This window comes from Sparus aurata, chromosome 3 (genome assembly GCF_900880675.1).
Source record: "Sparus aurata chromosome 3, fSpaAur1.1, whole genome shotgun sequence".
NCBI classification, from domain to species: Eukaryota; Metazoa; Chordata; class Actinopteri; order Spariformes; family Sparidae; genus Sparus; species Sparus aurata.
In genome coordinates, this window is record NC_044189.1 from 20,788,637 (window position 1) to 20,816,087 (window position 27,451).

General features: G+C 44.5%; 2 protein-coding genes across 3 annotated transcripts; one reads left to right on the plus strand and one right to left on the minus strand.

Moving 5' to 3' along the window:
- Positions 1-739: 739 nt before the first annotated feature.
- Positions 740-8,190, minus strand: gpnmb (glycoprotein (transmembrane) nmb). 2 transcript variants are annotated; one of them, XM_030411216.1, is made up of 12 exons: positions 7,932-8,190; positions 6,162-6,314; positions 5,942-6,082; positions 4,585-4,758; positions 4,331-4,492; positions 3,888-4,211; positions 3,251-3,295; positions 2,954-3,157; positions 2,187-2,292; positions 1,737-1,957; positions 1,523-1,613; positions 740-1,408 (listed from the first exon to the last, which is right to left on the minus strand). In XM_030411216.1, exons 1-12 carry the CDS (start codon positions 7,999-8,001, stop codon positions 1,255-1,257), a joined length of 1,845 nt encoding a protein of 614 aa, XP_030267076.1. In that variant the 5' UTR covers positions 8,002-8,190; the 3' UTR covers positions 740-1,254. The 2 variants fall into 2 exon arrangements, with proteins under 2 accessions (XP_030267076.1, XP_030267075.1); XM_030411215.1 differs by having other exon boundaries at positions 5,921-6,082.
- A 2,759-nt stretch (positions 8,191-10,949) lies between these two features.
- LOC115578348 (polypeptide N-acetylgalactosaminyltransferase 15) lies at positions 10,950-19,231 on the plus strand. The gene is made up of 11 exons (XM_030411260.1): positions 10,950-11,194; positions 11,298-12,687; positions 12,798-12,964; positions 13,047-13,251; positions 13,947-14,114; positions 15,200-15,317; positions 15,788-15,982; positions 18,047-18,178; positions 18,283-18,384; positions 18,461-18,604; positions 18,687-19,231. Exons 2-11 carry the CDS (start codon positions 12,158-12,160, stop codon positions 18,870-18,872), a joined length of 1,947 nt encoding a protein of 648 aa, XP_030267120.1. The 5' UTR covers positions 10,950-11,194; positions 11,298-12,157; the 3' UTR covers positions 18,873-19,231.
- The last annotated feature ends 8,220 nt before the right edge of the window (positions 19,232-27,451 follow it).

The following is a 27,451-nucleotide window of genomic DNA, read 5'->3' on the forward strand; positions in this document are numbered from 1 at the left end:
TAAACATCTTTTGATTTGTTTTCTGAGCTGTTCTGGAATCTGTTTGACCAAAAGGCAAACGGGGATTATGACAGTTTGTGAAGTAGTGATTAAATAAAATCTATAGGATTCATCAACATGAGCACAAATTGTTAATTTTGTTTGTGGCACTCAACACAGTGAGAGATGGAAAGTTTGTGTACCGCCTTCCCTCGAGCCTCAACTTAAATGTCTCGACTGTTTCACAAACTGAAAATATCTTCCTAAACTTAACCGTAGACCGGATCAAACCCTGAAGTCTGACCTCGTCCCTGTGACTCCAGCACAGCTCATAAATGTAACGGTTCATTCTGTCAGACATAATTCAGGCACGAGCGATAATCCTGCACAGAGTCACGTAGTGTAAGTGTTCAGTTTCTTGCTCATCCTGTCGATGACATTTTGTGACTGCGTTGGAATATGTTTAATTTTCTCTCCAGTTTTGAGACGCTCCATTTTCTTTGAGAAATGTGTTTTGCGAGAACAGTACACTGGAATATCAGGGTATTCCCAGTTATTGCATTCCTTATTCTGTCTGTCTCAGAGTCTGGCTGCCCTTTCACAGAGGGAGAGATGCTGAAACCTTGACTTTACAGAGGAGAAGTGTGAAGGAAAGGACTGCAGTTTTTCAGAAGAAAAAAAAAATAAATTATTGCTTGGTCACTTCTGCTGAAGGAAAGCTGATGAAATAATTCACACTGATTTCTTCAGGAGACGAACGGTTAGTTCACAACCTTTATTAGAATACTTGAATTAGCTTTTTGGGTCGGACAGTATAAAATCATCCTTTGTGTTTCCAACAGCCGAGAGAGAATCTTTTGGAAAACCATCTCAAGGATTTCTCACTTAACTTGTGACAGTATAAGGCATAGTGCTGAGAAGCAGATCTCGGCTCAAAATCTGCACAAATCATAAAATAATTAATCTCCTAGCAACTACTTCATCTGATAATGAACATGTGGAAGGTGGAAGGAGAGCAGAGGGAGCAGTCTGACGTTCAGCAGCCTCTCACACACTGCTGCAGCGTTAGCCATCTGCTGAAGCCAACACTCTAATAACAACTAACCTAAAGACACAAACAGGATAGCATTATTATTTACTTACATTTCTCAGCAGGTTTAAATGTATTCCTGCTACCTTTGCATTACACGATTAGATTTGCATATGTCAGTCGTTACTATCTCTGGTGTTTCCACTGCTAACAGGCAGAAATGCTTTGGCGTAGCTCAGTGGAGCCTACAGGGGGCGCCTGTCGGTCAGTAGGTGATGGCTCTCCTCGCTGGAGGGGAACAGCGCCTCCCTCATGCGGACCATCCGACCTCTGACCCCAGCACGGTCGCAGGCGTCCTCCACCAGCGGCCTGCGAATGGGTCGGTACACCTTGTAACGCCTGTGAGAGAGGAGAGAGTGTGTGAATAACAATAAGGATGAAAAGAAAGAGCAGGATGAAGCGGTTGAATGTTTAGTGGAGACAGTTCAACCTCTGCATGTCACAGCTGCTCACCTGCAGACCAGATAGGCGATGAACGCAAAGACGGCCACCAGCACAGCGGTGGAGGAGAGCACCACCTCTGCAGCGTGAGACGTCTTGGACACTACAGAGACACAGAACAACAGTCTGTCCAACGTTCGACACAGCTGCGTGATGAGGAGAATGGATTTGGTTGATTAAGTGGTTTGTGAACTTTGTGAGTGGGAGATGTCTGTGTGTGACCAACCAGGTGCATCCTGGGACTTGTTGATGGTGACGGTGGTGCTGGTCAGGGCCAGGCTGCTCGAGTCCTCCAGGGTGATGTTGACGCAGTAGGTGCCGGGCTCCACAAACGTTCGCCTGAGATGAACCTCACACTCGGAGGACGGAGGCACGTCATCGCACATGATGTTACGCACCTGAGTGCAGCCGGGGTCCGACACGATGGTGCAGGCTGAGGTGGGGGTGCTGAGGACGAGGGGCGGAAGGTTTCATTCAGAGCCTGATAGATGTAACCTGTCCACCTGTAGTGTCTTTAGTGCCTTTTTAATGTCTTGTGAGTATTTAACATGTGAGGAGACTGGAACGTTTTTGACCTCAGCTATGAAAATTAAGCCACCAGTGACGCCAGACATTTTGTCCTCGAGCCAAATAGCAAATGAAAAAGATTGATAATAAATGAATGGTAATCACTCACTTGCCCAGACACTTCACCCGGAAGCTGATGTCGGTGTTGGTCACTCTGGAAGCCGACACGTCCACAATGCGACTGTTTGGCTGGCTCTCCAGTGTGTGGCTGGGCTCTGTGGGGAACGCAGGAATGCTGGTGGTTTTATAATGTGTAATCAACTTTTCATTACGTTAAAATTATGAAGCATGCAAATGTTTTGAGTGTAGAGCAGTGAGTGCGTGTGTGTGTGTGTGTTTGATTCCACAAAAGCCGGTTTCATGGGAGGAAAACCCCGAACAACAACAACAACAAGCAGGAACCCTTCTGGTAGAAACTTGAATCCTTCCATCACATAAAAACGTGACTCTGTAATTTGGTTTGGTTTGTATTTTGATTTGTGCAACAAATGACTGTTAAACTCATCTAAAGACACAAATGTCCAGTTTTTTGACAGCCACTGGGTGCTGGTCCTGCTGACCATGTGACTGGAAGTCTGTTCTGGAACATCATCTGTTTCTACTCTCTGTGGTGTTTACTGGAAGATCAGTAAAGGAATAGGAACAGTATATAGAGGATCAATACATAAACATCAAAATCAAGTTTTCAACCAGAGATTCTCTTATATTTGAATTCAACAACATCATTTGAAGTTTGGAGCTCTTATCTCCTCTGTCTCAGCCCCCTTGTGGCAAAAAGGCCAAAAAGCGCCCACGCCTGGACCCTGGCACCGGTCCGGTGTTTGGTACTGTTTGGTACTGTTGGGTTATGACCCCAGAGTTCAGCCGCACACCTACCGATAATGGTGATGTTGCCCATGAAGGTGCCATGGACGTAGCGGAAGCACTGGTTGGTCTTGAGGTGCCTGGCGTGGAGCCAGGCCATGGCGGTGGGGCTCGCACTGGCGGCAGTCGGGGGAAGGGGCTCCGTGGTGGGCACGCCTGACGTCATGGCAACGGGAGTGGAAGGGGGGAGGGGCTGGCGAGTGGTGATGGGTGTAGCTGAAACAGGGGAAACAAGTGGCGAGACGCTCAGGTGAATTCACCTCCTCTGTCACTCTCTTTAACAGAAACACTGTGAGCTGCAGGACTTACTCTGTTTGGTCTCCATCTTGATAGTCACAGCGTGAGTGGGAACCTCTGGAGGAAGAGACACGAGAGACAACGTTACACCTCAACGATCGCTGCAGGGAGAGTCACATCTTTATTGTCACCCTCGATGTGAAGTAATGGAATGAGCATCCTTCATTTTATATACCTCTGATCGACAGGGAGGGCGTTCTTCTCCATCAACTTAACTTTTCAACATCACAATTAAAGCAATGCCTTACCACTTGGCCACCGCGCCAGGTGTTCTCCTGAGTATCTCTTCATGACTACATACACCAAACATCAGCTCTCAAGAAGGCTTTTTACGTTTGCACTGAGGAGTGTTTAGCTGGTTGCAATTGTTCGATGCCACTTTATCCTCCACGCTGGATCTTCAGTGACTCACCTGGTCAATTCATCAGGATTACAAAAAGAAAGTAAAAGTAAAAAAGGAAAGCTCTCACTTGTTATCATGCAGTGACTTTTGGTTTTATTTGAGATAACTTTCCCTGATGCTTCTTCTCCCTCTTTTAAAAATCAATGTGAATGTGCTTAAAGGTCCAGTGTAGAGGATTTCTTGCAACCAGGTGAACACCCCTCGCCTCTCCCTCCCCTGCTGTGTCCACCTGTCTCTGTCCGGTACCTGTGGGAGGCGGCGGCGTGGAGCTCCTCTGAGTCGGGGTGACAGCAGTTGGCGGACACTCGATGGGGAACGCTGCCTCCACCACCAGCATCACACTCATGCGCCCCAGCCGGCTGTAAGTGTGTGTGGTCACGTCGCGGTGTGTCACCAGCTGGTTGCCATCTCTGAAGTCCCAGATGTAGTCGATGGCGGCGGCAGTTTTGAGGTAGCCACTGGGATCGTGGAGCTGGACTTTGAAGACCACGTCCTCACCACGAAAGAAAACATTGTCAGACTGGTTGACCGCAGCCCTCTGGGAGATGTTGACAGCCACAGGGATCTTATCTAAGAGAGAGGGAGTGTGACGGGGAGTTGTAAATAATTGATTCTCTAGGTTTGTGCTGTCTGTCGGGCTGAAACATGCTGACAGATAAAGTCGTACAAGCTGGTGAGTTTGACTCCACCTGTGACGTAGAAGACACCGTTGTCAGTGGTGAGGGGGCTGTACTTCCTGCGCTCACGCTTCCGGTAGACCATGACCTCCATGACCTCGGCGCCCAGGGGGATGTTGGTGGTGTTGATGGTCACACTGGAGGAGGAACCGTCACACGTCTCATAATACTGACCTGGAACAATCAGAGGAGACGAACCGAGAGACAAACTGTTAATGAATTTGTGTGTGGACACGTGAAAATCTGTGAACCGGTGTTGTTCTCACCCATCGTGTGCCACACGTAGACGTAGCTCTTGCGTCTCCAGTCGTTGCTCTGAGGGAACGGCTTCCCATCAGGGAACACGTTACATTTCTTTATGTCGGTGCACTTTCCAAAGCCGTAGTCGTCTATCCAGGAGGTCCAGTTGTACACATAGCCAGACTGCAGCTGTCCGTTGGCTGCTCAGAAGAGAAGGGAGGAAAAAGGTTGTGTTAGTAAAAAATAGAATAGAATAAATCTGCACATGTTTGGCCATTTTAGCCTCTTTCAGCTAAATGTTTTGGTTTTAAAGTCTGCAGCTTTTTTGTTCTGGTTCAGTCTCACCGCTTCAGTTTACAGCAGCAGGCAGATGTTTTTTCAATATGAAAACTAATGTTGATCTTTGCTAGCTGGATGTGTAAAAGGTCAAATCTATGACAACAAGTTCACATATCGACTTTATAAGTTGTTAATATGACGTTCTGGTGCTTGCAACTTGTTGTGCTGCCCCCAAGTGGCCAAAAAATGAACTAATCCACTTTTTAAAGTGTCTGTTGGTAATTTTTTTTGTTCGAAGTGTGATGTAGTAAAGCAAAACATGTTTTCTGTGTTTCTGAGTGATGGGCCACTCAGCCCACTTACACTCAAAAACAGTAGCTCAATAGAATGACATTCAGTAGAGTGCATACCTCTGCCAAGGTCCCAAAGTCCCCTGAAATTCATTCAAGCATAATCTGTTATCAAACACAATACCTCTCTATCACTCTAAATAATATGTTAAACCACCTATATTATTCTGAACCACAGCTTTAGATGGCCAGATCTAGGATCTGCATCAGGGTCCGAGAATTATTCCTCATGAAATTAACAGAAATGGTGACAAATGTTCCTGGTATCCGTCCCTTTATTCAGATCTGGACCAAAAACTAACGGGGTCTATTTTGGGTCGAGACCCGTCTTCCATCCAAGTTTTGTGGAAATCTGTTGAGTACTTTTTCTGTAATCCTGCTGACAAACCAACAAACAAATGGATATGTATGAAAACATGGTGGAGGTGCTCACAGTCTCCAGCTGGACCAGATCTGGTTGCCAAAACCAGAATGCCTGTGACCTCGCTATACCTCTACCATCTGTGGGACTTCAGCTGGCCCGATTATGGCCCAGAACCTAGGCAAGGTTCATGGGCACCTGAGTTTTGGCTACCCGATCTGGACCACCTGTGGACCCGATCCATCTGTGCTGAGTGTAAGAGGGCTCTGTGGCCCGTCACCGGACCGGGCTAGTGTTGCTGTGTGGTCGGCTGTGTTAAATGGTGCAGTGGTGTTTTTTGGTGCTTGGCCTGGCCGGGCTTTTTGGCAGCACCTGAGGCCTCCAGCTCCATACCATCCGGGCAGTGCTCATCCCATACAAGCTCCCCGTTGGCGTCCTCCTTCTGGCATGGCGGGTACTCCAGCTTCGCAGTGAAGGTGATGCAGGATCCATTGATAGCCGGACTGTCGCTGGTCAGACGAACCTTGGGTTTACCTGCAGACATGTGTTCCAGGTGAAAAACTGAATAGAAAACAGGGAGAATTCAGAAGGAAAACCCGATGACTCGACTCACCTCGGTGGTGCGTGAGCTCTCTGGGCTTTGGGTTCAGTGGAGGGTAGAGGTAATCATCCCACGGGTTGGTGTCGGGGCCCCAGCCCGGGATCGGTGGAATCGGAAATGGAAATTTCCCCACAGAATGCTTGTGAGGGAACATGTCGCTGATTGCTGGAGGGAGAGAAGAAGAGTTTCAAGGCATCTTTAAGAAACATTATGTAACTTCTTCACTAAATTACAGCCTCAAAACACGTCGATGGTTCAGCAGGTTGTTAGAGGCTGAACGGTGTCTCTGACTCAGCCGCTCCGCCCTCCATCACCTGATTCTGCTCCATGTTTCTCCAGTGAGAGAGTCGGATCATAGACAAATGTAACATCTGCAACATATAACATCGTTATGATTCCTGTTACAGACCTGAGATCTGTTTTAACCACACTGGTGATGGGGGGGGGGGGCGCCAAATCACACAAAATGAATATTTCTACATAACATTACTTTGAGGGTGGAAAACTTTTAGTCTTAGTCATTGATTATTAACATTAAGAGCCACAAATTCTTACCTTTGTTTCAGAAAATCTTCATTTCTTCATCGTTGTAATTTCAGGTAATTTAATTTAAATGATTAGAATTGTAAGTGAAGTTTACTTTGCAAACATTTCTAATACACTGGAGAGAATCCAACATCTGCGAGCATGGTTTAAATCTCGGATTTGAAAAACATATTTAATACTTTTCTATTAAAACTTTTTAATTATCATGACATGAACATTATTTGTAGTGTCATATAATAAATAGATGGAAGTCTTTGAATGTATAATAATAATAATCTGGACAGAAAATAATATTTTGAGAGAAATTCCCCCTGAATGATGATTTCTGGATTAAATCAGGTTTGTTTTTTCTACATGCAGCTTTAAATTAAACATTTTACCAAAAGCTCACAAAACAGAGAAAAAAGTATGAAAATAATTGGAATAACCCTTTAATACCAAACACATCTGCTCTGTGAGGGAGATGATTTTCATTTTGATTCCAGACGAACACATGTACCATTAACCTGAATTCATTTAGTCCTCCAAATGATTTGTTTATTATGTATTTTGCTGAATGTCTTTGTTGTTTTCTTAATTTAGACTGAAGCTCAGCTGTCAAACATGGAGGACAGACGGCGTCAACACATTCCATCGATTTAATTCGATTAAAGAAATAAATAATCAGGATGTCTGTCTGTGTGTGAACAGATAATCAGCTCAAAGACTTCTCAAACTAAAGATTTTACATAAAGATAATTAACAATAATAATTCAAATCAGCTGTTTGCACATAATAAAATATGTTTCTGCGCTGATGCATTAAACAGATTCTGTCGTTTAAAGGTTCAAATTGAAGACATATTATTAATAAGTATTTTTTGTGGGTGATAAGAACAGTTTCCTTTGTGTGGATGAGCTGATGTTTGGTCTGTCTGGACATCGCAGCCTTAATTAAGCTCATGGGACTCTGAGTGCTCACAGCTGATGTCAGATCAGCTCTCACTCAGAGACAAATATCGAATATCAGAAGTCTGTTTCACACTTAATAACTTCTGCGCCACAGGTGATTTTTTAAACATAGATTAGATCATTTCTGTGTTTTCAGCTGAACATTTATTGTTGCGCACAAACAAACATCAGCTGCAGTGAACACACGATGATTCTGCTCATGTTTCTGTCTCAGTTCTCGTCTCACTCACTGTTCAGATTCTGTTTCCTCTCATGAACATTAACAGATTAATTCAGCACCACTTACTTCTGCGTCCTTCAGCCTGGAACACGAAGAGGACACACACCAGGACGGACACACATCGCAGGACTCCCATTTCAGGAAAAAAATAATGCTCAATAAATCTTTAAAAAAAATAATAAAGATGAAAATAAAAATCCACCTCCCAGAACACAGATTCTCTCTGCACAGACGGAGCTCGTCCTTGTCGTCCCCTCTGCTCCTCCAGCTCTCCCAGAACTTTCCCCCCTCGCTTGTCCTGATGTTCAATAATTTAATCTGAGCGCACGAACATGTGATGTTTCCTAACAAGACGCAGCGCATCCCTTATTATAGTCTCCTGAGCGCAGGAAACTCATGAGAGATGTTTTGCGCGCAGACGTGCGCACGGCCCCTCTCCGCCTCCCTGCGCCTCCCTGCGCCCTGACCAGAGGTGATCCACTTCATTTAGATTTAATTCATGTTTATTTGTTAACGGAATAATTACTCACATATTCTGACCATGTGAGTAATGTGTGGTGATGCATATTCCCTTCACACTTTTTATTTCTTTGAGAACTCGGCCCTCATCTTTTTATCCAATTCAGAGAAACTGATTCTGAAATCTTAAAAAAAACTAAATATTGTTTCATTTTTTATCTCCAAGTTAAAACAATCTCACACGAAATATATTAAACATTCTGATCGATATCTCTCACTGACTGCAGAACACAAATAAAACGGTCCATCCGCTTCAAACGTGATTTAATGACATTATTTTGTTTTCGTCTTTTTGTCCACGCGTGACAGTCGAGCGCGTGACCGGGTTATTGTGTCCAGCTGTGTCATCCAGCTGTGTCACGGTGAGTCGCCCCGCACTGTTTGCGTGAGTCTTGAGGTCCGCGCGCAGGTTGCGCAGCAGCTGGACCCGCAAAAGCAGAAGGAAACAGGCGCGTTCTGTTTTTCCAACGTGACAGAGACGATCACGAAGTTTCTCCTGCTGTCGGTCACAAGGAGAGTTTGGAAAGTGAAGCAAAGGGCTCCGAGACGATCCTGCTCAAGAGTCAAGTTCTTTAAATCAGAAGAGTTTACTGAGCCTGTTAATGAGTTCTGATCCAAACAGAGGGGGTTCTTTTTAACTGTATGAAAATCAGAATTATACGATTAATATAATACAGAGGCTTCAGTCTTTAATCAACCCTGAAACCTGAAATATGACATGAAACATCAGATGTGAAGTTTGAGGCTTCTTCTTCTTCTTCTTCTTCTTCTTCTTCTTCTTCTTCTTCTTCTTCTTCTTCAACCCCACCCTCTGTTGGAGGACATTTGGGTGTGACCAGCAGATATCTAGTCGCGAGCTCCCTGAAGTTTTCCTTCTTGTCAAAAAGTCTTGAAGTGTGATAGAAAAGAAAAACAAGAAAAGAAAGCGTCAGTGCAGCTCTCCGTCCGGTAGAGGGCAGCACCACTCCGCAGCTGGAGGAGGTGCTGGAGGAGGTGCTGCGGCCCCCAGACACACACACACACACACACACACACACACACACACACACACACACACACACACACACACACTATATAATCATTAATCATCATTAAAAGGAGGTTAATTAAAGGTTTGGTAATAGTTACGTCACTGTCAACAAACACTTGACTGCTTTATAAACCATCTATTAAATATTGTGAATGTTTCTAAACGTCAGTTGCATCTGAATAATATCATCCAGATAATGTTTACAATATATTTATTAACGTGTTATAAACATCAGGTGCGACTTTACACTAAACATTAGATTAAGAACTGGTTTATAAAGCTTTACACTGAAGGTGAACAATAAAATATCTATTGACTTTCCTTGAAGTTTAGATTGAGCTTTTATCTGTTTGCTCATTCTGCTGTGTGTTTACATTCATGTTGTTGTTGTTGTTGTTGTTGTTTATTATTTCCTGGATTATTTGCTCATTCTTCTGATCTGTTCTGGGACACAGTCTGACAGAAGCAGCTCATCTCAGTCTGACAGAGTCTTTAACATCAACGATGATGATCTGAGGAACCTGGAGCCGATTCATTATTCACAGTTTACTTTGAAAACACCAAAAAAACAAAATCAAATCTGTCAATCAGCGTCTGAATTAATCAGCCAGCCTGATAGTTTCATCTCTGTTCTCTCTTCTCTTCGAGCCCAGACAGAAGAGTCCAGACATCACTGGCTGCACAACAGCAAAATGGATGAACAACAAGCCAGAAATGCATTGTGCTGCCAACAGTCACTGTTATTCTCTCTGTCTTTGTTCCTCTCCCTCCCTCCCTCCCTCCCTCCCTCCCTCCCTCTCTCCCTCTCTCTCTCTCTCTCTCTCTCTGTGTGTGTGTGTGTGTGTGTGTGTGTGTGTGTGTGTGTGTTGGGAGGATGCATGCGAGTACTTGTCGTGCCTTCTCATTTACAGCTCTGGCCTCCAGTTGGATGGAGGAATGCAGGAACATTCCCGAGAATGTGGACTGGAACCTGGGCCTTCAGTGTGTGTGTGTGTGTGTGTGTGTATGTGTGTGTGTGTGTGTGTGTGTGTGTGTGTGTGTGTGTGTGTGCTGGCAGCTGAGAGTCCGGTTCACTGTGTGTTCTGGCTGCAGGCTTGGAACACATGGGAGTGTTCACTGTGCAGGGCTGAGGACACATGCAGACTGTCTTCTGCTTCTCAGTCTTTAGGTTTATAATCATATTCCCAGCAGAACCCAGGAGGAGTCAGGAGCAGGTCGCCTCTCCCTCTGATCTGCCTTCTAATCCATTCCCACACTCATCTCGTCCTCTGAAGTCCTCCTTTGCGCTTTCAACTCCTCAACCTGTCTCTCCAGGTGTCCCCCCCCTCCTGTGTATACTGTAATCAGAACCATCAGCAGCCATGCAGCCCTGTCATCCTGAGCAGAGGGGAGGTGAGCGTCTGATGGCTGCTAATCCCACCAACTCACCCAAAAAGAAAGGCTGCCAGACAGTCATCACCATCACCAACGCCTCCACCAGGACGGACAGGGGGGGGGGGGGGGCTGGTTTCTGACAGCAGCCAAACTGGCTTCAAAGCTCCACAGGCTGCAGTCAGAACGCACAACTTCTTCATTTCTACTGATGTGGTGAGAAAATCTGGGCACAGCCTGACCTCCTGTTGGACTTCACCCTGAAGGAAACATCACCTAGAGGTCACTTGGAAAACGCGTCAGGAAATGATTAGTCATTTTTTCCACTGACTTTTCCCTCATAAAGCTCTTTTTCATAATCTAATTCTGGTGCCACTCGCTGTGCAGAATCCATTTCCAGTGTGATACGGTAGGAAAAACAACTTTATGACAAAACAAAACAATTTTCCACTTGTCAAGTCGGCCTCAGACTGTTACTGACAAACTCTTTGTCTCCATTCACACGAAAACAGCTGTCCGGGCTGCCAAGAGCTCCTCGCAGAACCCGGTGGAGATCGAAGCTGCGACCGCCCCTCTTCCCGGCACCGACAGACGGTCATGGGACTGCGCGGCCCGCCGCCAGCTGGCCGGAGAGCGCGTCTTTGAAGTGTGACGCACCGAGGAGACGCCCGCCTGCACCGAGCCGTCTCTCACACGAACTGCAGGAAATATAAAAACACGCTCTCATTCCTCTGCAGTGTGAGAGTATTTATAACCGACTGCTGTTTGTTTTGGAGACGGACATACTGTCACCTCCATGAGAAAATGCTCGTAACAACTTCTTGGAGTTGTGACAGGAATATTTGCAGTGACTCTGACAGACTTCCAGAACTCTTCACAGACATGTTCCAGCGGTTTGACGTTGAAAAACACTGACACCAGTCCACGTTCACAGCCTGAATGCTCTACGTTTGTTCATTTTCCTGCGTAAAAAAATGGTTTTAATCCCTGTTATGATCTGAACTCGAGGCTGCTCTGAGAATCACCGCAGTGAACAGGTGGAGGAGCAGGTGGACTCCTCAGGTGCACCCCTGAGCTCAGACCTGCTCGGGCTTTAGGACCGCGGGAGGAGCTGGATGAGGGGCGACGTGTGCGCACCTCCACCGTGTAGAGGTTGAGGGTTTGTCTTGAACCTGGTCTGTTGGAGAGTCCCAGCTCTGGTGCTCCATGGAGGCACCGCTGCGCTTCAAAACACAGATGGGTGACTTGTTTCTCTTTCTACTTTTTGGATAACCCCTGTAGGACCACAAGCTTCAAAGTTGAGTTACAACTCAAGCATGGGGCCGTCGAGACAGCGCTGGGTTAACTTCTGAGCGCCGGACCACTCTTCATCATGAGGCTGTGGGGCAGAGCCACGGCTGCCCGCAGGAGGATGCTCTGCCTCTGGCTGCTGCTTCTCGGGTTCGCCTTGGCGACTCTGGCGTTATCGGACCTCTTTAACCGGGACCGAAGCCGCACTCAGCAGAACCCTGGCCCTCCCCGTCGCCCCCTCCAGCGGTTTCCCGGTGAGCCGGACCTGGAGGTCATCGTGGATTCCCGGGACCCTGCATTAGAACTCGGCGCCGATCTCGCCCCGCTAAAATCTCTGCAGGAGGACCAACTTTTATTCGTGCCATCGACGCAGGGCACGAAGAACCCGCCGCAGAAGAAGGGGAGTTATAAGGTGCTTCTGCCCGGAACAAACAGGGACACCCGCGCCACTGCGCACCCGACGCACGGGGAGATGGGGAAGGCAGTTGTGCTACACCTGGAGGGTGCGGAGAGGGATTCGGAGATCGCTGCGGTGCAGAAGTACGGTTTCAACGAGGTGGTCAGCGAGAAGATATCACTGCACCGCAGGCTGCCGGAGGCGCGCCACCCTGCGTGAGTTACCAAAGCGCACGGCTGAAACCAAAACCTTTGCACCGGAACGAAACAACTTTGGTATTAAGACACTTTAAAAGTGTTAAATGAAGTTGTGAACTTGTTTGCAGGTGTTTGGGGGAGCGCTACAGCGAGTCGCTGCCGTCGGCAAGTGCTGTCATCTGTTTCCACGACGAGGCTTGGTCCACGCTCCTGCGCACCGTGCACAGCGTGCTGGATACGGCACCTAAACAGTATCTGCAGGAGGTTCTGCTGGTGGACGACCTGAGCCTGCACGGTGAGTCCACATCCATCCATCCATCTATCCCTCCATCCTTCCTGACCTCTGCATGACCTTGATGCCTCTGTTCACTCCTCAGGTCACCTGAAGAATGTGCTGAGTGAGTATGTGTCTCATCTGGACGGGGTGCGTTTGATTCGCAGCACCAGGCGCCTTGGAGTCGGAGGGTGCCGCGCTCTGGGTGCTGCCAGAGCCGCAGGGGAGGTTCTTGTGTTCATGGACTCCCACTGTGAATGCCAGAAAGGCTGGCTGGAACCTCTGCTGGAGAGAGTGGCACAGGACAGGTACGGTTTACTGTGACTGTCTACCAGAGTGACTGACAGCAGCGACTGTTGTTGAGTTTTGTGCTGAAGAATAATTAGGATCTTAAAATTCAGTCTTGCTGTGCTCAACCTGTCTGTGTTCTGCTGTTTGACAGGAGCACTTGAGGGAAGTGAGAAGAAGGAGGGTGCAGAGTTATCAGGTGTCCTCTCTCATTAGTAAGGCAGGAGTATACATGTGCTGCGTGTGTATCCAAAGCTCAGCTCTCATGATTTGGCTCTCGTCTTGTGTCTCAGGCCGCCTGCAGCGTGCCTCTAATTAGACTAGGTAATTAGGCTGAACTCTCAGACCTGGAATCTGCAGCCACTGAACTCTCTCAGCCACATGTCTGACCCTTCTCCCATTTCTCTCTCTCTTTCTTCCCCTCTTTAATCTCTTCATTCCATCTCCTCTGAGCATCACATCACACTTGGCCTCTTGATGGGAAGATTTCATGTAACATGTGTGAAGCAGAAGTGACTCCAGCAGAGGACAGGATGTTCATGAGCACAAAACACACAGACTCTGAATAACAAGTGAAAATGAAGCCAAGGAAGGCTGGGTGTGAATTTAAAAATGTCTTCCTCTTCCAAATCTCTGACCGACAGGAACGTCTCTGTCGTTCACAACACCATCTCACTTCTCCATGAGAAATATGAGGATGTCTGTCTCCATGCAGGACAAGAGTTGTTTCCCCCATCATGGATGTGATCGACTGGCAGACCTTTCAGTACAACGCCACCCAGTGGCCAGTTAGGGGAGTGTTCGACTGGAAACTCGACTTCCACTGGGAATCAAACCCTCAACTGCAAGACAAGGACCCAGAATCAGCTGTTCAGTCTCTGAGGTGAGTGTTGTGTCAAGCTTTTCAGACATGAGTGAAGCCTAAGAGGAAGCGCCGACCAAATGTATTTATATTTTTATGTTAAATGTTCAGAATATTCTACATCCAGAAAATTGCAGCAAATGAGAGCGATGTATCAACATAAAGGAAAAACTGCGTGATGTTTGACTTATTTCCTCTAGACCAATGGTTCCTATCGGAGGTTAAGGACCAACGCTTGCTATCGGGCGATTAGGATGACATTCAGGGATGACAGCAGCTGATGTGTGTCTGTTGTGTCACATGGATTTTGTCCTGTCATCAGTTTGTGAGGCTTGAAAGTCCTGAAACATTCTCATCATTGTGTAGGAAGCTGAAGGCACCTGAAGCAGTTATTTACAAAAGGTTGTTTCATACATTCGTACGATTAATAATGAAGAGCTGAATTACTTCAGAACTGGTTCTTTTCTTTAAGGAAGAGGTCCCTGGAACAAAAGGGTGAATAAATGACGACAAAGACTAAATTAAAAAACAACAAAAATGTTGCTATTAGCATCGGCTAGTGGACGAAATAATCTAAACATCAGTGTCTGTCCAGGATTTCACAATCCATAAAGATTTGTTCATTTTGTCTTTGCAAATCACTTGTGAAATATTATATGTAGTTCAATGTCTCTTTAGGCCCATAAAACACAATATCCACAATATGAATGAGATGATAATACAAACTCAGAATCTGGTCTCAGAGGAACACAAGTTCCCCAGAACATTGTTTCAAGCTAGAAAGGTGGCAGGGTCCGCCACACATAAACAAAGTAAAGCAGGATGAAACTGTGTTGTCCGTTAAAGTCACTTTGTTTATTCAGTTTTTGTTTATTCAGTTTATCATGAAAACTAAGAGAGTTTGATTATATAGTTTTCTTCAGTTTGCTCATGAAAATATAAAACCTTTGACGAGGATTCTGCGAGTCAACTTCGATTAGATTTAATGCAGAACAGTTGCAGAACCGCTGCTCTGGGCTGTGATCCATTTGTCCTCACTGTGGCTGTAATACTCAGCTTGGAATCCAACGACATGAAGATTCGTTCCGGTGTTGTGCCCTTAACAGGAGCCCTGCGTTGGGAGGCGGAGTCTTGGCCATCGACAGACACTTCTTCCAGAGTGTGGGAGCCTACGACCCGGGGATGCTGCTGTGGGGGGAGGAGCAAATCGAGCTGTCCATCAGGGTAAAGCAAAGCATTTAATTTCAGTTATCAACTCGCCATCCAAATCCTTTCCATCATCCCCGCTCTCACAGGGACGGAGACATGACAGATTGCTTTTGTTTTCATCTTAAGTCACATAAGCTGTTTTTAACAATGCTGCGGCTCACTGATTCGGTTGCCGTCTGTCAGGGCCTCAGGAATGCTGCAGTGGGACATGATGCCTTTTGCACATTTACTTCTCAGGTTGAATAGCGGTCTGGGAATGCCTGGGCCAGTTGACAAATGCACAAGCATGAGAGGAAAATGTTGCCTGAGCACCTGTTTCCCTGGGATGACCATTAAAATGTAACTTGATTTGTATCATGTTTTGCAAAGATTAAAATGCAAAATGGTGCAGTTTGATCGTCAACATGCAAAGGATGGTAAGACTTTTCATGTGCATGTATGAGATTATCTTAAACAGAATTTGATAAAGCTTTCCTATAACCTAGGTGTGGTCCTGCGGGGGTTCCATGGAGGTGGTTCCCTGCTCCCGTGTGGCCCACCTGGATCACCACCACCCTCCCTACCAGTTCCCAGACCAGGAGCTGCTTCAGAGGAACAAGATCCGGATTGCTGACACCTGGATGGACGCGTACAGGAAGATCTTCTACAGGAGAGACACGCTCGCTCATTTCATCAGACAGGTGAGTGTCTTTGGTTTGGGGAATTAGTCACATTATTGGTTGGAGAGTATATATGACACTTTATAATAACACTCATTAACATTTTTTATTACACAGCTCTTTTTAATGCTGTAGAATGCTCCATTCTCTTGAATGAGCCTTCCCAACGTTCGACGGTCAATTATTTTCATATAATTGACCGCTGCTAAGCATATTTGACTGTTGTCAAGGAAAGTGGCCTTTTTGCCTCTGATTCATGTATTTCGTATCACTCCGTGCTCTAAAATCTTTGCTCTGCAAGTAGTCCGGTCACTTTTCACCTCAGCGTATTCAGTCGCTAAGCAACGTCAGCTGATCTGTAGTCTACTTCATATCGGAAAGAACGTACTCCTAGGCCACTAGTATGGATGAGTTTCACATTAACTTTAATATTTTTGGAAAATAAGGTGATTTCAACTCTTGGCTAAAGGCTGAGTTGTCGTCACCGGTCAAGAAAAGAAAAAGAGAGGAAAGCAGCGAAGAGGGAGAAGAGAAATGGCGTCGGTTTGGCGAACTATATTTCTCTGCTGAAAAACACTATGAACGGTAACAAATAAACTGTAAAAAGACACACGGTGTCAAGTTTTCTTTCGTGTTGGCAAGTAACCAGGTAATAAGCAGGATAATGTAAAGAACGACGGTCACTATCGGGAAAATAAGTCCCGACAGGACGAATCAGATCATCCGGTTCATCCTGTCGGGACTTATTTTCCCGATAGTGACCGCTGTTCTATACATTATCCCTTACGCATTTATCGCAAAATATGTAAGAACTGACCATCTGTTGAAACATACTCCAAACAAAAACGGGGCAGCATAACGGCTAACTGCTGCTAATTGTAGCTAGCATTAGCTACGAGACACAGTTTACAGTGCAGCTGGCGGTCATGTTAGCTGACTCTGTGGGAGCTTGTAGCTCCAGAGCAGTGTTGCTGTTGTTTTCTATCACGCTACATAAGGGCTAACAGGTTAGCATGCTAACTTCAACAGACAGACACGTCTCTGACAAAATGTTCAAACTGTTATTTCTTTACGTTCTGTCGACAATTTCAGTTAATTTCAGATTATTCTAAACATAAATTCTCACATTTTCCGCCTTTAATAAACAATGCAAACCATTTATTAAGCAACTGTGAAAGGTTGTAAACATCAGTTGCAACTTTAAAATAAATAGTTGCCTATTCTGTTTTATTGTTTGTTGGAGGGAAAATGAAGGAGATTCTAAAATATCCTCACATATATTTTTAGTGACTATATCGATCTGTAAATACTTTAAATCAGTTGAAAGCCACATTATGTAGAAATGGGCATTTTGTGTGATTTGGCGCCCTCCATAGTTTCTGCATACAATAACATTTACATTTAGCAGACGCTTTTGTCCAAAGCTACTTACAATAATTCAAACACACACTGATGGCGATGGCTGCCGATGGCTGCCGACCAGCACATCAGGAGCAGTTCAGGGATTCAGCTTTGTAATGATTTGTCAGACGTAATGTAGATGCTGACTACAAATTAAACCCGTTACGTCTGTAGGAGCTACGCCAACGCAATAAGCTACTGAGGTGCATCCACTCAGACGCCTTAACTGATACTTTATTACTGAATGATCGATGCTTCGGGACGATGTTTCTTTCTTGAACACTCCATTTATTGTCCATTACACATGTCCTTTATGACGTTCAAACAAAAGTTTCTCCTTTGTAAATAAAATGAAAATAACTTAAATGCAGCAGCACGCTGCCTCAGCATCAGCACAGAACCTTCCGGGCTGAAACACCTGCCCGCACACAGGTGGTTCCTACTATAACATTTGGTGCTGATTACAACAGTGACACCCGATTACATAATTCACATTACAGCAACAATATTTTGGCTCTGACAACATCATAACAAGAAAATGTGTTGAAAAGTGTTGAGTGGCTGAGACAGACACAACATTCACCCTGTTACAAAGAAACTGTCCCATCAAAATGATTTTGAAGATTTTAATTTATGGTAAAAATGTTACATAATGTTGCTTTAATTGTTCTTTCTTTCATGAAGTCTGAGAGCCCAAACATCACAGAGCGTCTGCGGCTGAAGAGAGGTCTGGGCTGTAGGAACTTCCACTGGTACCTGACGACTGTTTACCCACAGCTTTACATCCCTCAGGACAGACCTGCACTGTCGGGCGAGGTAGAAAACACTCGCACACACACACACAAACACAGACCAACATGACTTTCACTGCCCACTGTTGGCACAACAGACTGACACGTTCCATTCGTTCCTGTTCGAAGCTGTACAATGTTGGTACTGGCAGCTGTGCCGACTACCCCCGAGGGCAGGACCTGCAGGACGGGGCCATGAGCATCGCTCCGTGCACTGGGACGGGCAGCCAGGTAACAATGACAACCGTTGTGAAAGTTGACGTATGATTACACACAGTGGCACAGACGACCTCTCTTGTCATCGCAGCATTGTGATCTAAACTCTGAGCTGGAGGTGCGCTGGGGTCCGATGGGAGCTCTGTGCTTTGACGCCAGAGGAGAGAGGGTGGTCCTGTCTCCGTGTCCCAGGCAGCGACCAACCATCAGCAGACTGCGGTGGAAGTTCATAAAGGCAAGGCAGAGGATGAAACTTTTAAATGTGTGTTGTCGTGTTGGGAGTTTGGCTGACTCAGTGTTTCTGTTTTGTGCCTCAGCTGAGCGGTCAACTCGTCCACCAGCAGTCCCAGCTGTGTCTGGAGGCTGTGAAAGAAGAAGGGCTCCCGCAAAGTAGCCCGAAAAACGTCAGCACCCACACAGGAGGTCTCTTCCTGCGCCCCTGCAACCATCACCCCAGACAGCAGTGGCATTTTGAGCAGCTAGTTGCTCCTAAAGGTGCCTGACAAAGAGAGCACAGAGGGATCATTGTTGGGTCTGCGTGATGTTAATCTGTAGACAGTATTCATAGAAGCATAAAGTCGTGAAATGGTGTAGAAAAATACACAGAACTTACATTTTTTCGCTCCACTTTTCCACTCAGCTCGATTTGTTCCTGTTTTAAGGATTGCAAATAGAATTTTACTGTGTTAAATAATAAACAACAGATTATCTAGAAAAGACAAGATATGATTATGTTGGAATAAAGTCTTTATTTAAATAAACCTTTTTAGGAATGTGTTACTGTATTTATGTACTGTACATTTAATCATGTTCATGTAGAGAAAATGACCGATTAAATGATTTTTGTAAATGCTTTGATTAATTTATGTGTACATGTTTTATTCTAAAAGTATTCAGTAGACAGGATATCATTAAAAAAAAGCAATGAATCTATACAGACTGAGTTTATGTTGGATGGAAATGTGATGAATGGAAGTCCAGAAGGTCACAACCCCTGAGAACATGTGAACAAGAATCCAACACACGATTAGCAAAGATTACTTTTTGAAAAACAAACATTTAAATTGATTTTAGTCCCATGATTCCTCGTGCAATCATGTGAGCCAGCTAATTTAACCGAACGCTAACTGCAAACTAGTATTAATGAAACATGTTTAACAGTTATCCAAGTGAATGGATCATGTGAGCCGTTCTAGATTATCGATTTTATATATAGACGCTGATAAACTCAGAGGCCAACGGAGAAGCTGCAGATGTTAAGGTGCCAAACATCAGCCGTGCCACGACTGATTTATACATGACACTAGTTTATTATGCAACAGTATACAAAGTACTTATTCTGCTGATTATATTTCTCAGTGTGTTAAGGATCATTGCACTCACTAAAACAAATGTCGTAAATGTAAATGTGTATTCTCTATCAGCTGTCGACAGCAGAGGGAGCCACCTGCCTTCAAAACCACTGAAGCCCCAACTGATCACTCTGTTATCTCACACATGCATTAACTTCTCATGTGATTTATCTTTGACTCTCTCCTCGCAGATGTTTTTCAGCTGGACGTTCAGTGATTGGAGGTAATCTAATAAACTTATGCTGTTCATTAAGCCCATCATGTGACAGTGATGTCCTGAAGTGCATGTGACTGTAGGGGAGTGGATACAGTCAGGCAAACCTGTGATCAACATGCAGATAGCTGTGTCATGTGACCGAGCCTCTGCTGTAACTCGGCCCGAACACAAGTGAAGATGTTCTTTAAGCCGTAAACATAGAGCCCAGTGTTGGGATGGAGGCTGAGATGCAGGCCGGACCCTGAGCCGGTCCTCACCCCCGAGGCACTGAGCTCTAATAACGGCCTATACTCTGTCACAGAAGTGCTCTTCTTTAACCCGTGGAGCACTTAGCCCAGTCAAGTACAAAGCACCTTTTAAATAAAACCAGTCATATGGTACGTCTGCAGCTTCGAGGGATAACACTCGTGCAAACAACATGTATTGATTAACATGTCTTCTCTCAGTCACATCACTATAGGTCACTAAGCTGTTGTAAGAGAAGGGCAACGTCTCTCCACTTTCGCTCTTTAGAGGACGGCAAGAGGTCGCAGACTCTTTGTGTGGCTGTTTCTCTGCCACGTCTGGGCAAAAGGTTGCAGGACGCGCTATCAGACAGATGTGTACGGAACGGAGAGACAAAGACAGAAAGTGTAGTGTTAAACACTGAAGGATTTATGAGAAGGGCTGATGATTTTGATGCAGTTTTTTCAGAAGTCTGCAAACAGAAAAGGACGCACCGGGCCACCAGCTGTAAATCCTGCTTAAATACAATAGTTTTATTAAGAAGACACAAACTTTTCACACAATTCTATGTTTGTGAATGACATTTTGGCAATAATATGATGTTTCAAACCCTGATTCCCAAAAAGTTGGGATGTCCTGTAAATCAAAACAGCCCATATGGTAATATCCTTTATCCACCCTCAGAGGAATCATGATATTATCACCTGTAATCAATGAACCTGGTCATTAACAGGTGTTTCTTACTTAATTGACTTAAATCTATTAAGTAGATGGTTAAACATTAGATATATTGTCTTTGTACTGTTTAATTCAGTACACTTCAAAGAGCAAATGATCTTATTCTGTTTTATAACCTGTATTTTACACAGCGTCCTTATTTTGTGGGAAGGGGTTTCCCTCCCTGCATCCTCTGGTTTATTGAGGTCAGAATCTAAGAGTCTAAGAATATAAGAAAAAAAATAAGGCTGTTTATATTAGCAGAGAAAAGTTGAATCCATCATTCATGCATCAAACCTGTCAGCACTGATTAGAAGCCACACAAACACAAAGGACCTCTGTTACATTTTTAGGCAAATATTGCTCTTAATACTCACTGCATTCAAATCATAACTATAGTTACTAGTTACTTTGAAGACAACATGCTGCATCGGAGCCAAAGTACGTCATTTTTAGATTAATCGGATAAAAAGAAACTGATTCCAATAATCAGAAAAATATATATCGTATGAATTATAACAGTACATGTAAATATATGTAGATAATTCACATTTTTGTTTTGCTTTGATACGTAAGAACACTTAACATTGGATACTTTTACTCAAGTTGTATTTGTGTAAATAATATACAGTATCTTTACTTTTAAGTGTAATTTTTGGGTACTTGACAGCACTGTTCCTTCATACATTCATTGATATGAGAGCACAACAGCTGGATTACAGTTACATAAAACTTTAAAAAAAGACAGCAGAACAGCACTTTTCTCATAGAAATGCAAGTCAGTGTCACTTTGTGTTGAAAAGTGTTCGGGGCACAAGGGCTCAGATTAAAAAAGATTGTTTAATGGTCTTACAAAAAGGTCACATGAGGTCAGAATCGATGATGACAGCTGGAAAAAACTAAATCTAAATCAATTTAATGTCTTAATATTGAATAACAGGATTTCATTGCTCGTACTGCCTTAACACATGCATTAAATCATCATGAATTATGCATAAGTCATATATTACTTAACCTGAGATCATAGCTGTGACACCCCTGTTTAAAAAAATCATTGTGCTGCCTGTTTTATGATGTAAGTCGTGCAGCCTGTAGGTCTCTGATGTCACTGTAACATGCATGACAATGTCCCAGTAGATGATATAAAGTAATCACAGTCAATGACCGTGCTGGTAAAGAAACTCCCTTTACAAGAATACAGCATGTTTGATAGTTAAACATATTCACACAGACGACAGAGCTGTTGTTTTTATCAGAACATGTGTGTTATGTTTAGTATTTGTTCATTTCAAGAAATCTGAGCCACTGCTGCACACATCTCCTTTCCTTTGGAATCAAATGCGTTCACTCCTGAGACTCCTCTTCTTCTTCTTCTTCTTCTGTGCTCAAACTGTCCTCCCTGTCTGTAGCTGCAGGTGACCTCCTACCTGCCCTCCCCTCCCCTGTGTCTCCCATCTCCTGCATCTTCCATCTCATCTCCATGCTGAGGTGAGAGTGATAAATACAGAGATAACACCCACATCAAACGGCTGATGGCTGCTGGACATTCTCACCAGCCTCTTTGTTCCGTCTTCTCCTGTGCCACCTCCCAAACACACACACACACATATATATAGGCACTGGGACACACATAGACGCATCGTGTGTGACTCAGATGGATGTCAGCTGCTGTGCTGCAGGATGCTGTGGCCTCTTTATGAAGATTCATGGGGCTATTTCACCAAGGACGGAGGTGGCTGTACTTACTGTGCGTGCCTTAAAAGAGCCTTGGGTCTTCTGTACAAAGGCACTGTTGTTTCCAGTGATTCGTAATGTGCTTGTTGTGCAATTAGGCCTATGTGGATGGGCCTTAGGAGCCAGCGCTGACACTGAGCGGAGATTAAGTGCATTAAAATGTGACAAAACTTGGCTTGCAGCAGCAATTAAGGTCGGAAGCAAAAACAGCTTCTGAATGTCTTGTTTAGAAAGTTCCAGGTGACAAAAACACTTTGTAGGGCACCCTTTAAAATCTGAATTGGTGTTTTTAATGATGCTTCTATTTGCGAAACACATTTAGTACTTAAAAATGGGTCTTTCAGGTCAAAAAGCAAATTTGGAATTGCTTTAAGCGTAAAAATAAAAGCACCATTCTTACTTATTTCACCTACTTACATGGTGAAGGATGGGACTCAAATATAAAGGGTGTGAACAGGCTGTAGGAGTATGATTAACCTGTTAAATCTGACCATGAGTAGATGAATAATTGTGATAAAAGATGAGTTAAAGTTAGAGGAGAATAAAGTTGCTCTCACATTATCACATTAGCTTTAGTGGAAGTTCCACCACTGACAATGTCTACAGTCCTGAAGTGAACAGGGGAGCATAAAGCCTGCACAGGAAAGTTTTAATTAGTTCATATTGCTCTTCAGTGTCACCAGTGCTCAGCCAGTGGTTGCAATGAAACCATAAAGAGTTTAAGACGATACGCGAGACCTTATGATGTGCACAGTGAGCTGATTTCCTGTGTGAGTGTTGCAATCAAGCCAGCTGAGAGGCCCATCAGTGGCATCACACAGCTGATTGACAATGCACTGTAGAAACTTGGAGATTTCACTATCACACAAAGAAATGTTATATAAGCTTGTCTCGCAAAGGACAAATAGCTTAATGTCTCGCCTTCACCCACACAGCCCTCTCTGTGTAAGAGGTGACGACTAAAAACATGGACATCATGTGGGTGAGAGACAGAATCCAGACAAGTATAAAAGCTCAGAGTGAGACCTGTGTGAAACATCTTAAACCTGCAGACTTCATGTACAAATCACACTTTTAGTTTTAGTTTAGTAGTTGTGTCTGTTCCAGCTCAGATGCCAGAATAAAATGTTGGCGGTTAACATTTCTGGGACATTTAGGACGAGAGACCACGGCATTTTAATATGTGTGAGCGTGACAACACTGGATGTTTTTAAGGATAATTTCCTGTCATGATTTTGCTAATGGAACACAAATATTTGGATGGGAAGTCAGGACAACTCTTGCCGTGTTTGTGGCGACCGAAGAGAGGATTTTATGCTAAAACATCTTTTTCTAACCCTAACCAAGTGGTTTTTGTGCCTGAACCCAACCAAACCATAAGCACAGTGTTGTCACAAAATAAATTTGCAACATAAAGTAAAGTTCCAACATATGCGTGGTTTGCAGAAACGTACATTGCCACCATTTATTCTGCTGGTTGATCATCAATCTTAGTCCAACATTCAGCCTCTTTAAGCTCTGTTTTTGATCTCTGCCTCCTCCTCGGGGAAATATCTGGCCCTTTCTGCTAAATGTTCCTCCATATTCCCCAGCTAGTTTTCAACTGTGTGTCTGGTTCTGAGCAGATAGTGTAGAAGAGCTTTCAGAGCTTCTTCACTGAAAACAGCCTCCTGATACAGCTGGAATGACCACCGGGGGAAAATGAAAATGGTAAAGTTTGCTGGCAGACATGTAAACATCAAGCTTAAACGTAGTGTTTCAAACCAGAGGGGAGGTGCAGACTCTGTAGGTTCATCATGATACATTTCACACTGTCGCATTATTAAAATATTGATTATAGCTGCCTCACGTAACTACGCATCACATAAGCTCACATATGGAGATTTAACCCTCTCCATCTTAAAATGACCTTAAAAGATGGTGCAGCTCTCTCTCCCTCTGTCCCTATTTTCTGTTTTTTTCTTTTTTAGTTTTCGTCCGACATGCGCATGATTAGAATCCGCCTCTGTAACAGGAACACTTAAGAGACTTGAATGAATGAATCCATATGTAGGCTTGTCTAAAAATGTGCATATTGCAGCCATAAAAAATACATTTTGGTTTTAGACATCCAGGTAGCTGACAAACAGATGCTGAGAAGACAGTGAGCACCATCGCAGACGCATTCAGAGTTAATAGTTCAGTAGTTTTATTCTTCTCTCATTAGATGAAAAGAAAAGCTGTTGGTTCATTTTTGTTCATTTACTTATTCTAGAAAAATGCACCATCACATAACAAAATGGAAGTGCACATTATGTTCGGCTGTCCAAATGTAGTCGGTGCTGTCAGGTGTTCACATTCAGACGCCTGCCTTCTGTCTTCTTCTATAAATGTAGAGAGCATTTTAAGTCCAGACTTTTCAACAGGGAGCCTTACATCATTGCCACATAAACACAATGGAAGACAACTATTTAGCAAGAGCTCTACATGCAGATGACCCACCTATCTGCTGCTTTAAAATGCCAGACCACTCTGTGACAGGTGAACGACAAAAGAGGTAATTTAGCAGTCGTTCCAGTATCCACGGGCATAGTCAGTTCTGCACTTCTAAGAGAAGATACCACCATTAATCTCCACTTCTGACATGCGCATTGTTCTGCCACCCCTCCCACCACCACCACCACCACCACCACTTGTACCACAGCACCCAGGAGAGAAGCTCAGATCCATTTATCAAACACACAAGATGTCCTGCAAGCCCCCCCTCCCCCCAACTCTCCCTCTGCTTTGCACCAATGTAAATATAACTATCTGGATGTGCAACAGCGGCCGCCGTCGCACTCCAAGTGGAACAGAACAATGTTAAGCCTTTGTGTGGAGAGCTTTCTCCAAACGTACATGTGTGCTCATATTTGCATACAGGACACACAGACACTTATGTGATCTGTGGATGTACCTCCCACAAGTTGGACCACACACACTCTAACACAAACATAATGTGTTCTTGGTTCAGCACGCCGCTCGGCCTCTTTTCTTCAGCAGGCAGCCTATCGGATCCGAGTGAGGGCTGAATGGAAGTACCCCACCACAGCTGGCGGATTTCAACATATCTCCATTATGTCCGTGGAGATGAAAGGAGAGAAATGGACAGATTTTTATTACCTGAGAGAGAATTTCTCACCTCCTGCACAGTGATGATGTTTTTCAGCACTAAAATGTGGGGACAAGTGAAGAGGCTCTTTTCACTGGATAAAGTGCTCATTTGAATGGAAGAGTGAATGTGTGTGTGTGTGTGTGTGTGTGTGTGTGTGTGTGTGTGTGTGTGTGCGTGCGTGTGTGTGCGTGTGTTCACATGGCATTTCGGTGTGTGCTCAGATGAAAAGAGTGGACAGGGTTGAATAGTCGCAGTATTTGGGTCAGGGCCATTACTGAACAATGTGAAAATAGTGGTTTAATCAAACACACAGAAATAGAAGAAACATGAATCACATAGTTCAGTGCAGGTTTAATTTGAATAGAAATGCACATACATCATTGGTACACATCCCCTTTTAGTATTTGCGTTGCACTTTCCCCAGTTCCATCTGTATTAAATTGTCCTCCCATCTCTCTGAGTCAGCCCCATCTTTAATCCAAAATCATAGGAAAGTAATGGTGTAAAGGAGGAAGGCAGATGGGCCTCACTTTGCTAATGACAGATTGTGGGAAGAAGTGAATAAAAGATGAGTCTGCTAGCAGGTGGATAAAACGATGCATAAACAGCAAGGATGGGATTGTCAGCATACCATTAAATATGGATGGGTCTGCAGGACTCCAGGCTAAATAACAGCATTCCCACAGATGTGGAGGTGCTGCTAAATACACAAATAATCATCCTCAGAGCGAACACAGCCCCACCCACCTGCAGGTCCCTCCTCAGTAAAGCACACAAGGAACTGTGTAGGTGGTGAATATTTTTAACACATGTATTTTAATTTTCACTCACAAAGTCACTTCCTCAAAAATCAATCATTTACAGAAATCCTATTATAACTTTAAACTTCAAACCAAGTCTTAACCCTTTAACAGCCATTCGAAGTTGTTTGGACACATCAAAATGTCCCCACAAAGTAGTCGTGTCCCCACAAAGCAGTCATGTCCTCACAAAGCAGTCGTGTCTCCACAAAGCAGTCATGTCCTCACAAAACAGTCGTGTCTCCACAAAGCAGTCATGTCCCCACAAAGCAGTCATGTCCCCACAAAGCAGTCGTGTCCCCACAAAGCAGTCATGTCCCCACAAACAGTCGTGTCCCCACAAAGCAGTCATGTCCCCACAAAGCAGTCATGTCCCCACAAACAGTCGTGTCCCCACAAAACAGTCGTGTCTCCACAAAGCAGTCATGTCCCCACAAACAGTCGTGTCTCCACAAAGCAGTCGTGTCCCCACAAAACGGTTGTGTCTCCACAAAGCAGTCGTGTCCCCACAAAGCAGTCATGTCCCCACAAACAGTCGTGTCCCCACAAAACAGTCGTGTCTCCACAAAGCAGTTGTGTCCCCACAAAGCAGTCGTGTCCCCACAAAGCAGTCGTGTCCCCACAAAACAGTCGTGTCTCCACAAAGCAGTCATGTCCCCACAAACAGTCGTGTCCCCACAAAACAGTCGTGTCCCCACAAAACAGTCGTGTCCCGACAAAACAGTCATATTCCCACAAACAGTCGTGTCCCCACAAAACAGTCGTGTCTCCACAAAGCAGTCGTGTCCCCACAAAGCAGTCATGTCCCCACAAAACAGTCGTGTCCCCACAACGCAGTTGTTTCGCCATGTAGCAGTCGTGTCCCCACAAAGCAGTTGTATCCACAAAACAGTCTTGTCTGCAC

Bases quoted from the DNA above. Each gene is read 5' to 3' on its own strand.
- LOC115578348 (XM_030411260.1), top strand. From the start codon at position 12,158: ATGAGGCTGTGGGGCAGAGCCACGGCTGCCCGCAGGAGGATGCTCTGC. The intron at 12,688-12,797 runs GTGAGTTACCAA...ACTTGTTTGCAG, and splicing joins CCGGAGGCGCGCCACCCTGC to GTGTTTGGGGGAGCGCTACA. The intron at 15,983-18,046 runs GTGAGTGTCTTT...TCTTTCATGAAG, and splicing joins TCGCTCATTTCATCAGACAG to TCTGAGAGCCCAAACATCAC.
- gpnmb (XM_030411215.1), bottom strand. From the start codon at position 8,001: ATGGGAGTCCTGCGATGTGTGTCCGTCCTGGTGTGTGTCCTCTTCGTG. The intron at 4,212-4,330 runs GTGGAGTCAAAC...CCTCTCTCTTAG, and splicing joins CGGTGTCTTCTACGTCACAG to ATAAGATCCCTGTGGCTGTC. The intron at 3,158-3,250 runs GTAAGTCCTGCA...CCCCTGTTTCAG, and splicing joins CAAGATGGAGACCAAACAGA to CTACACCCATCACCACTCGC.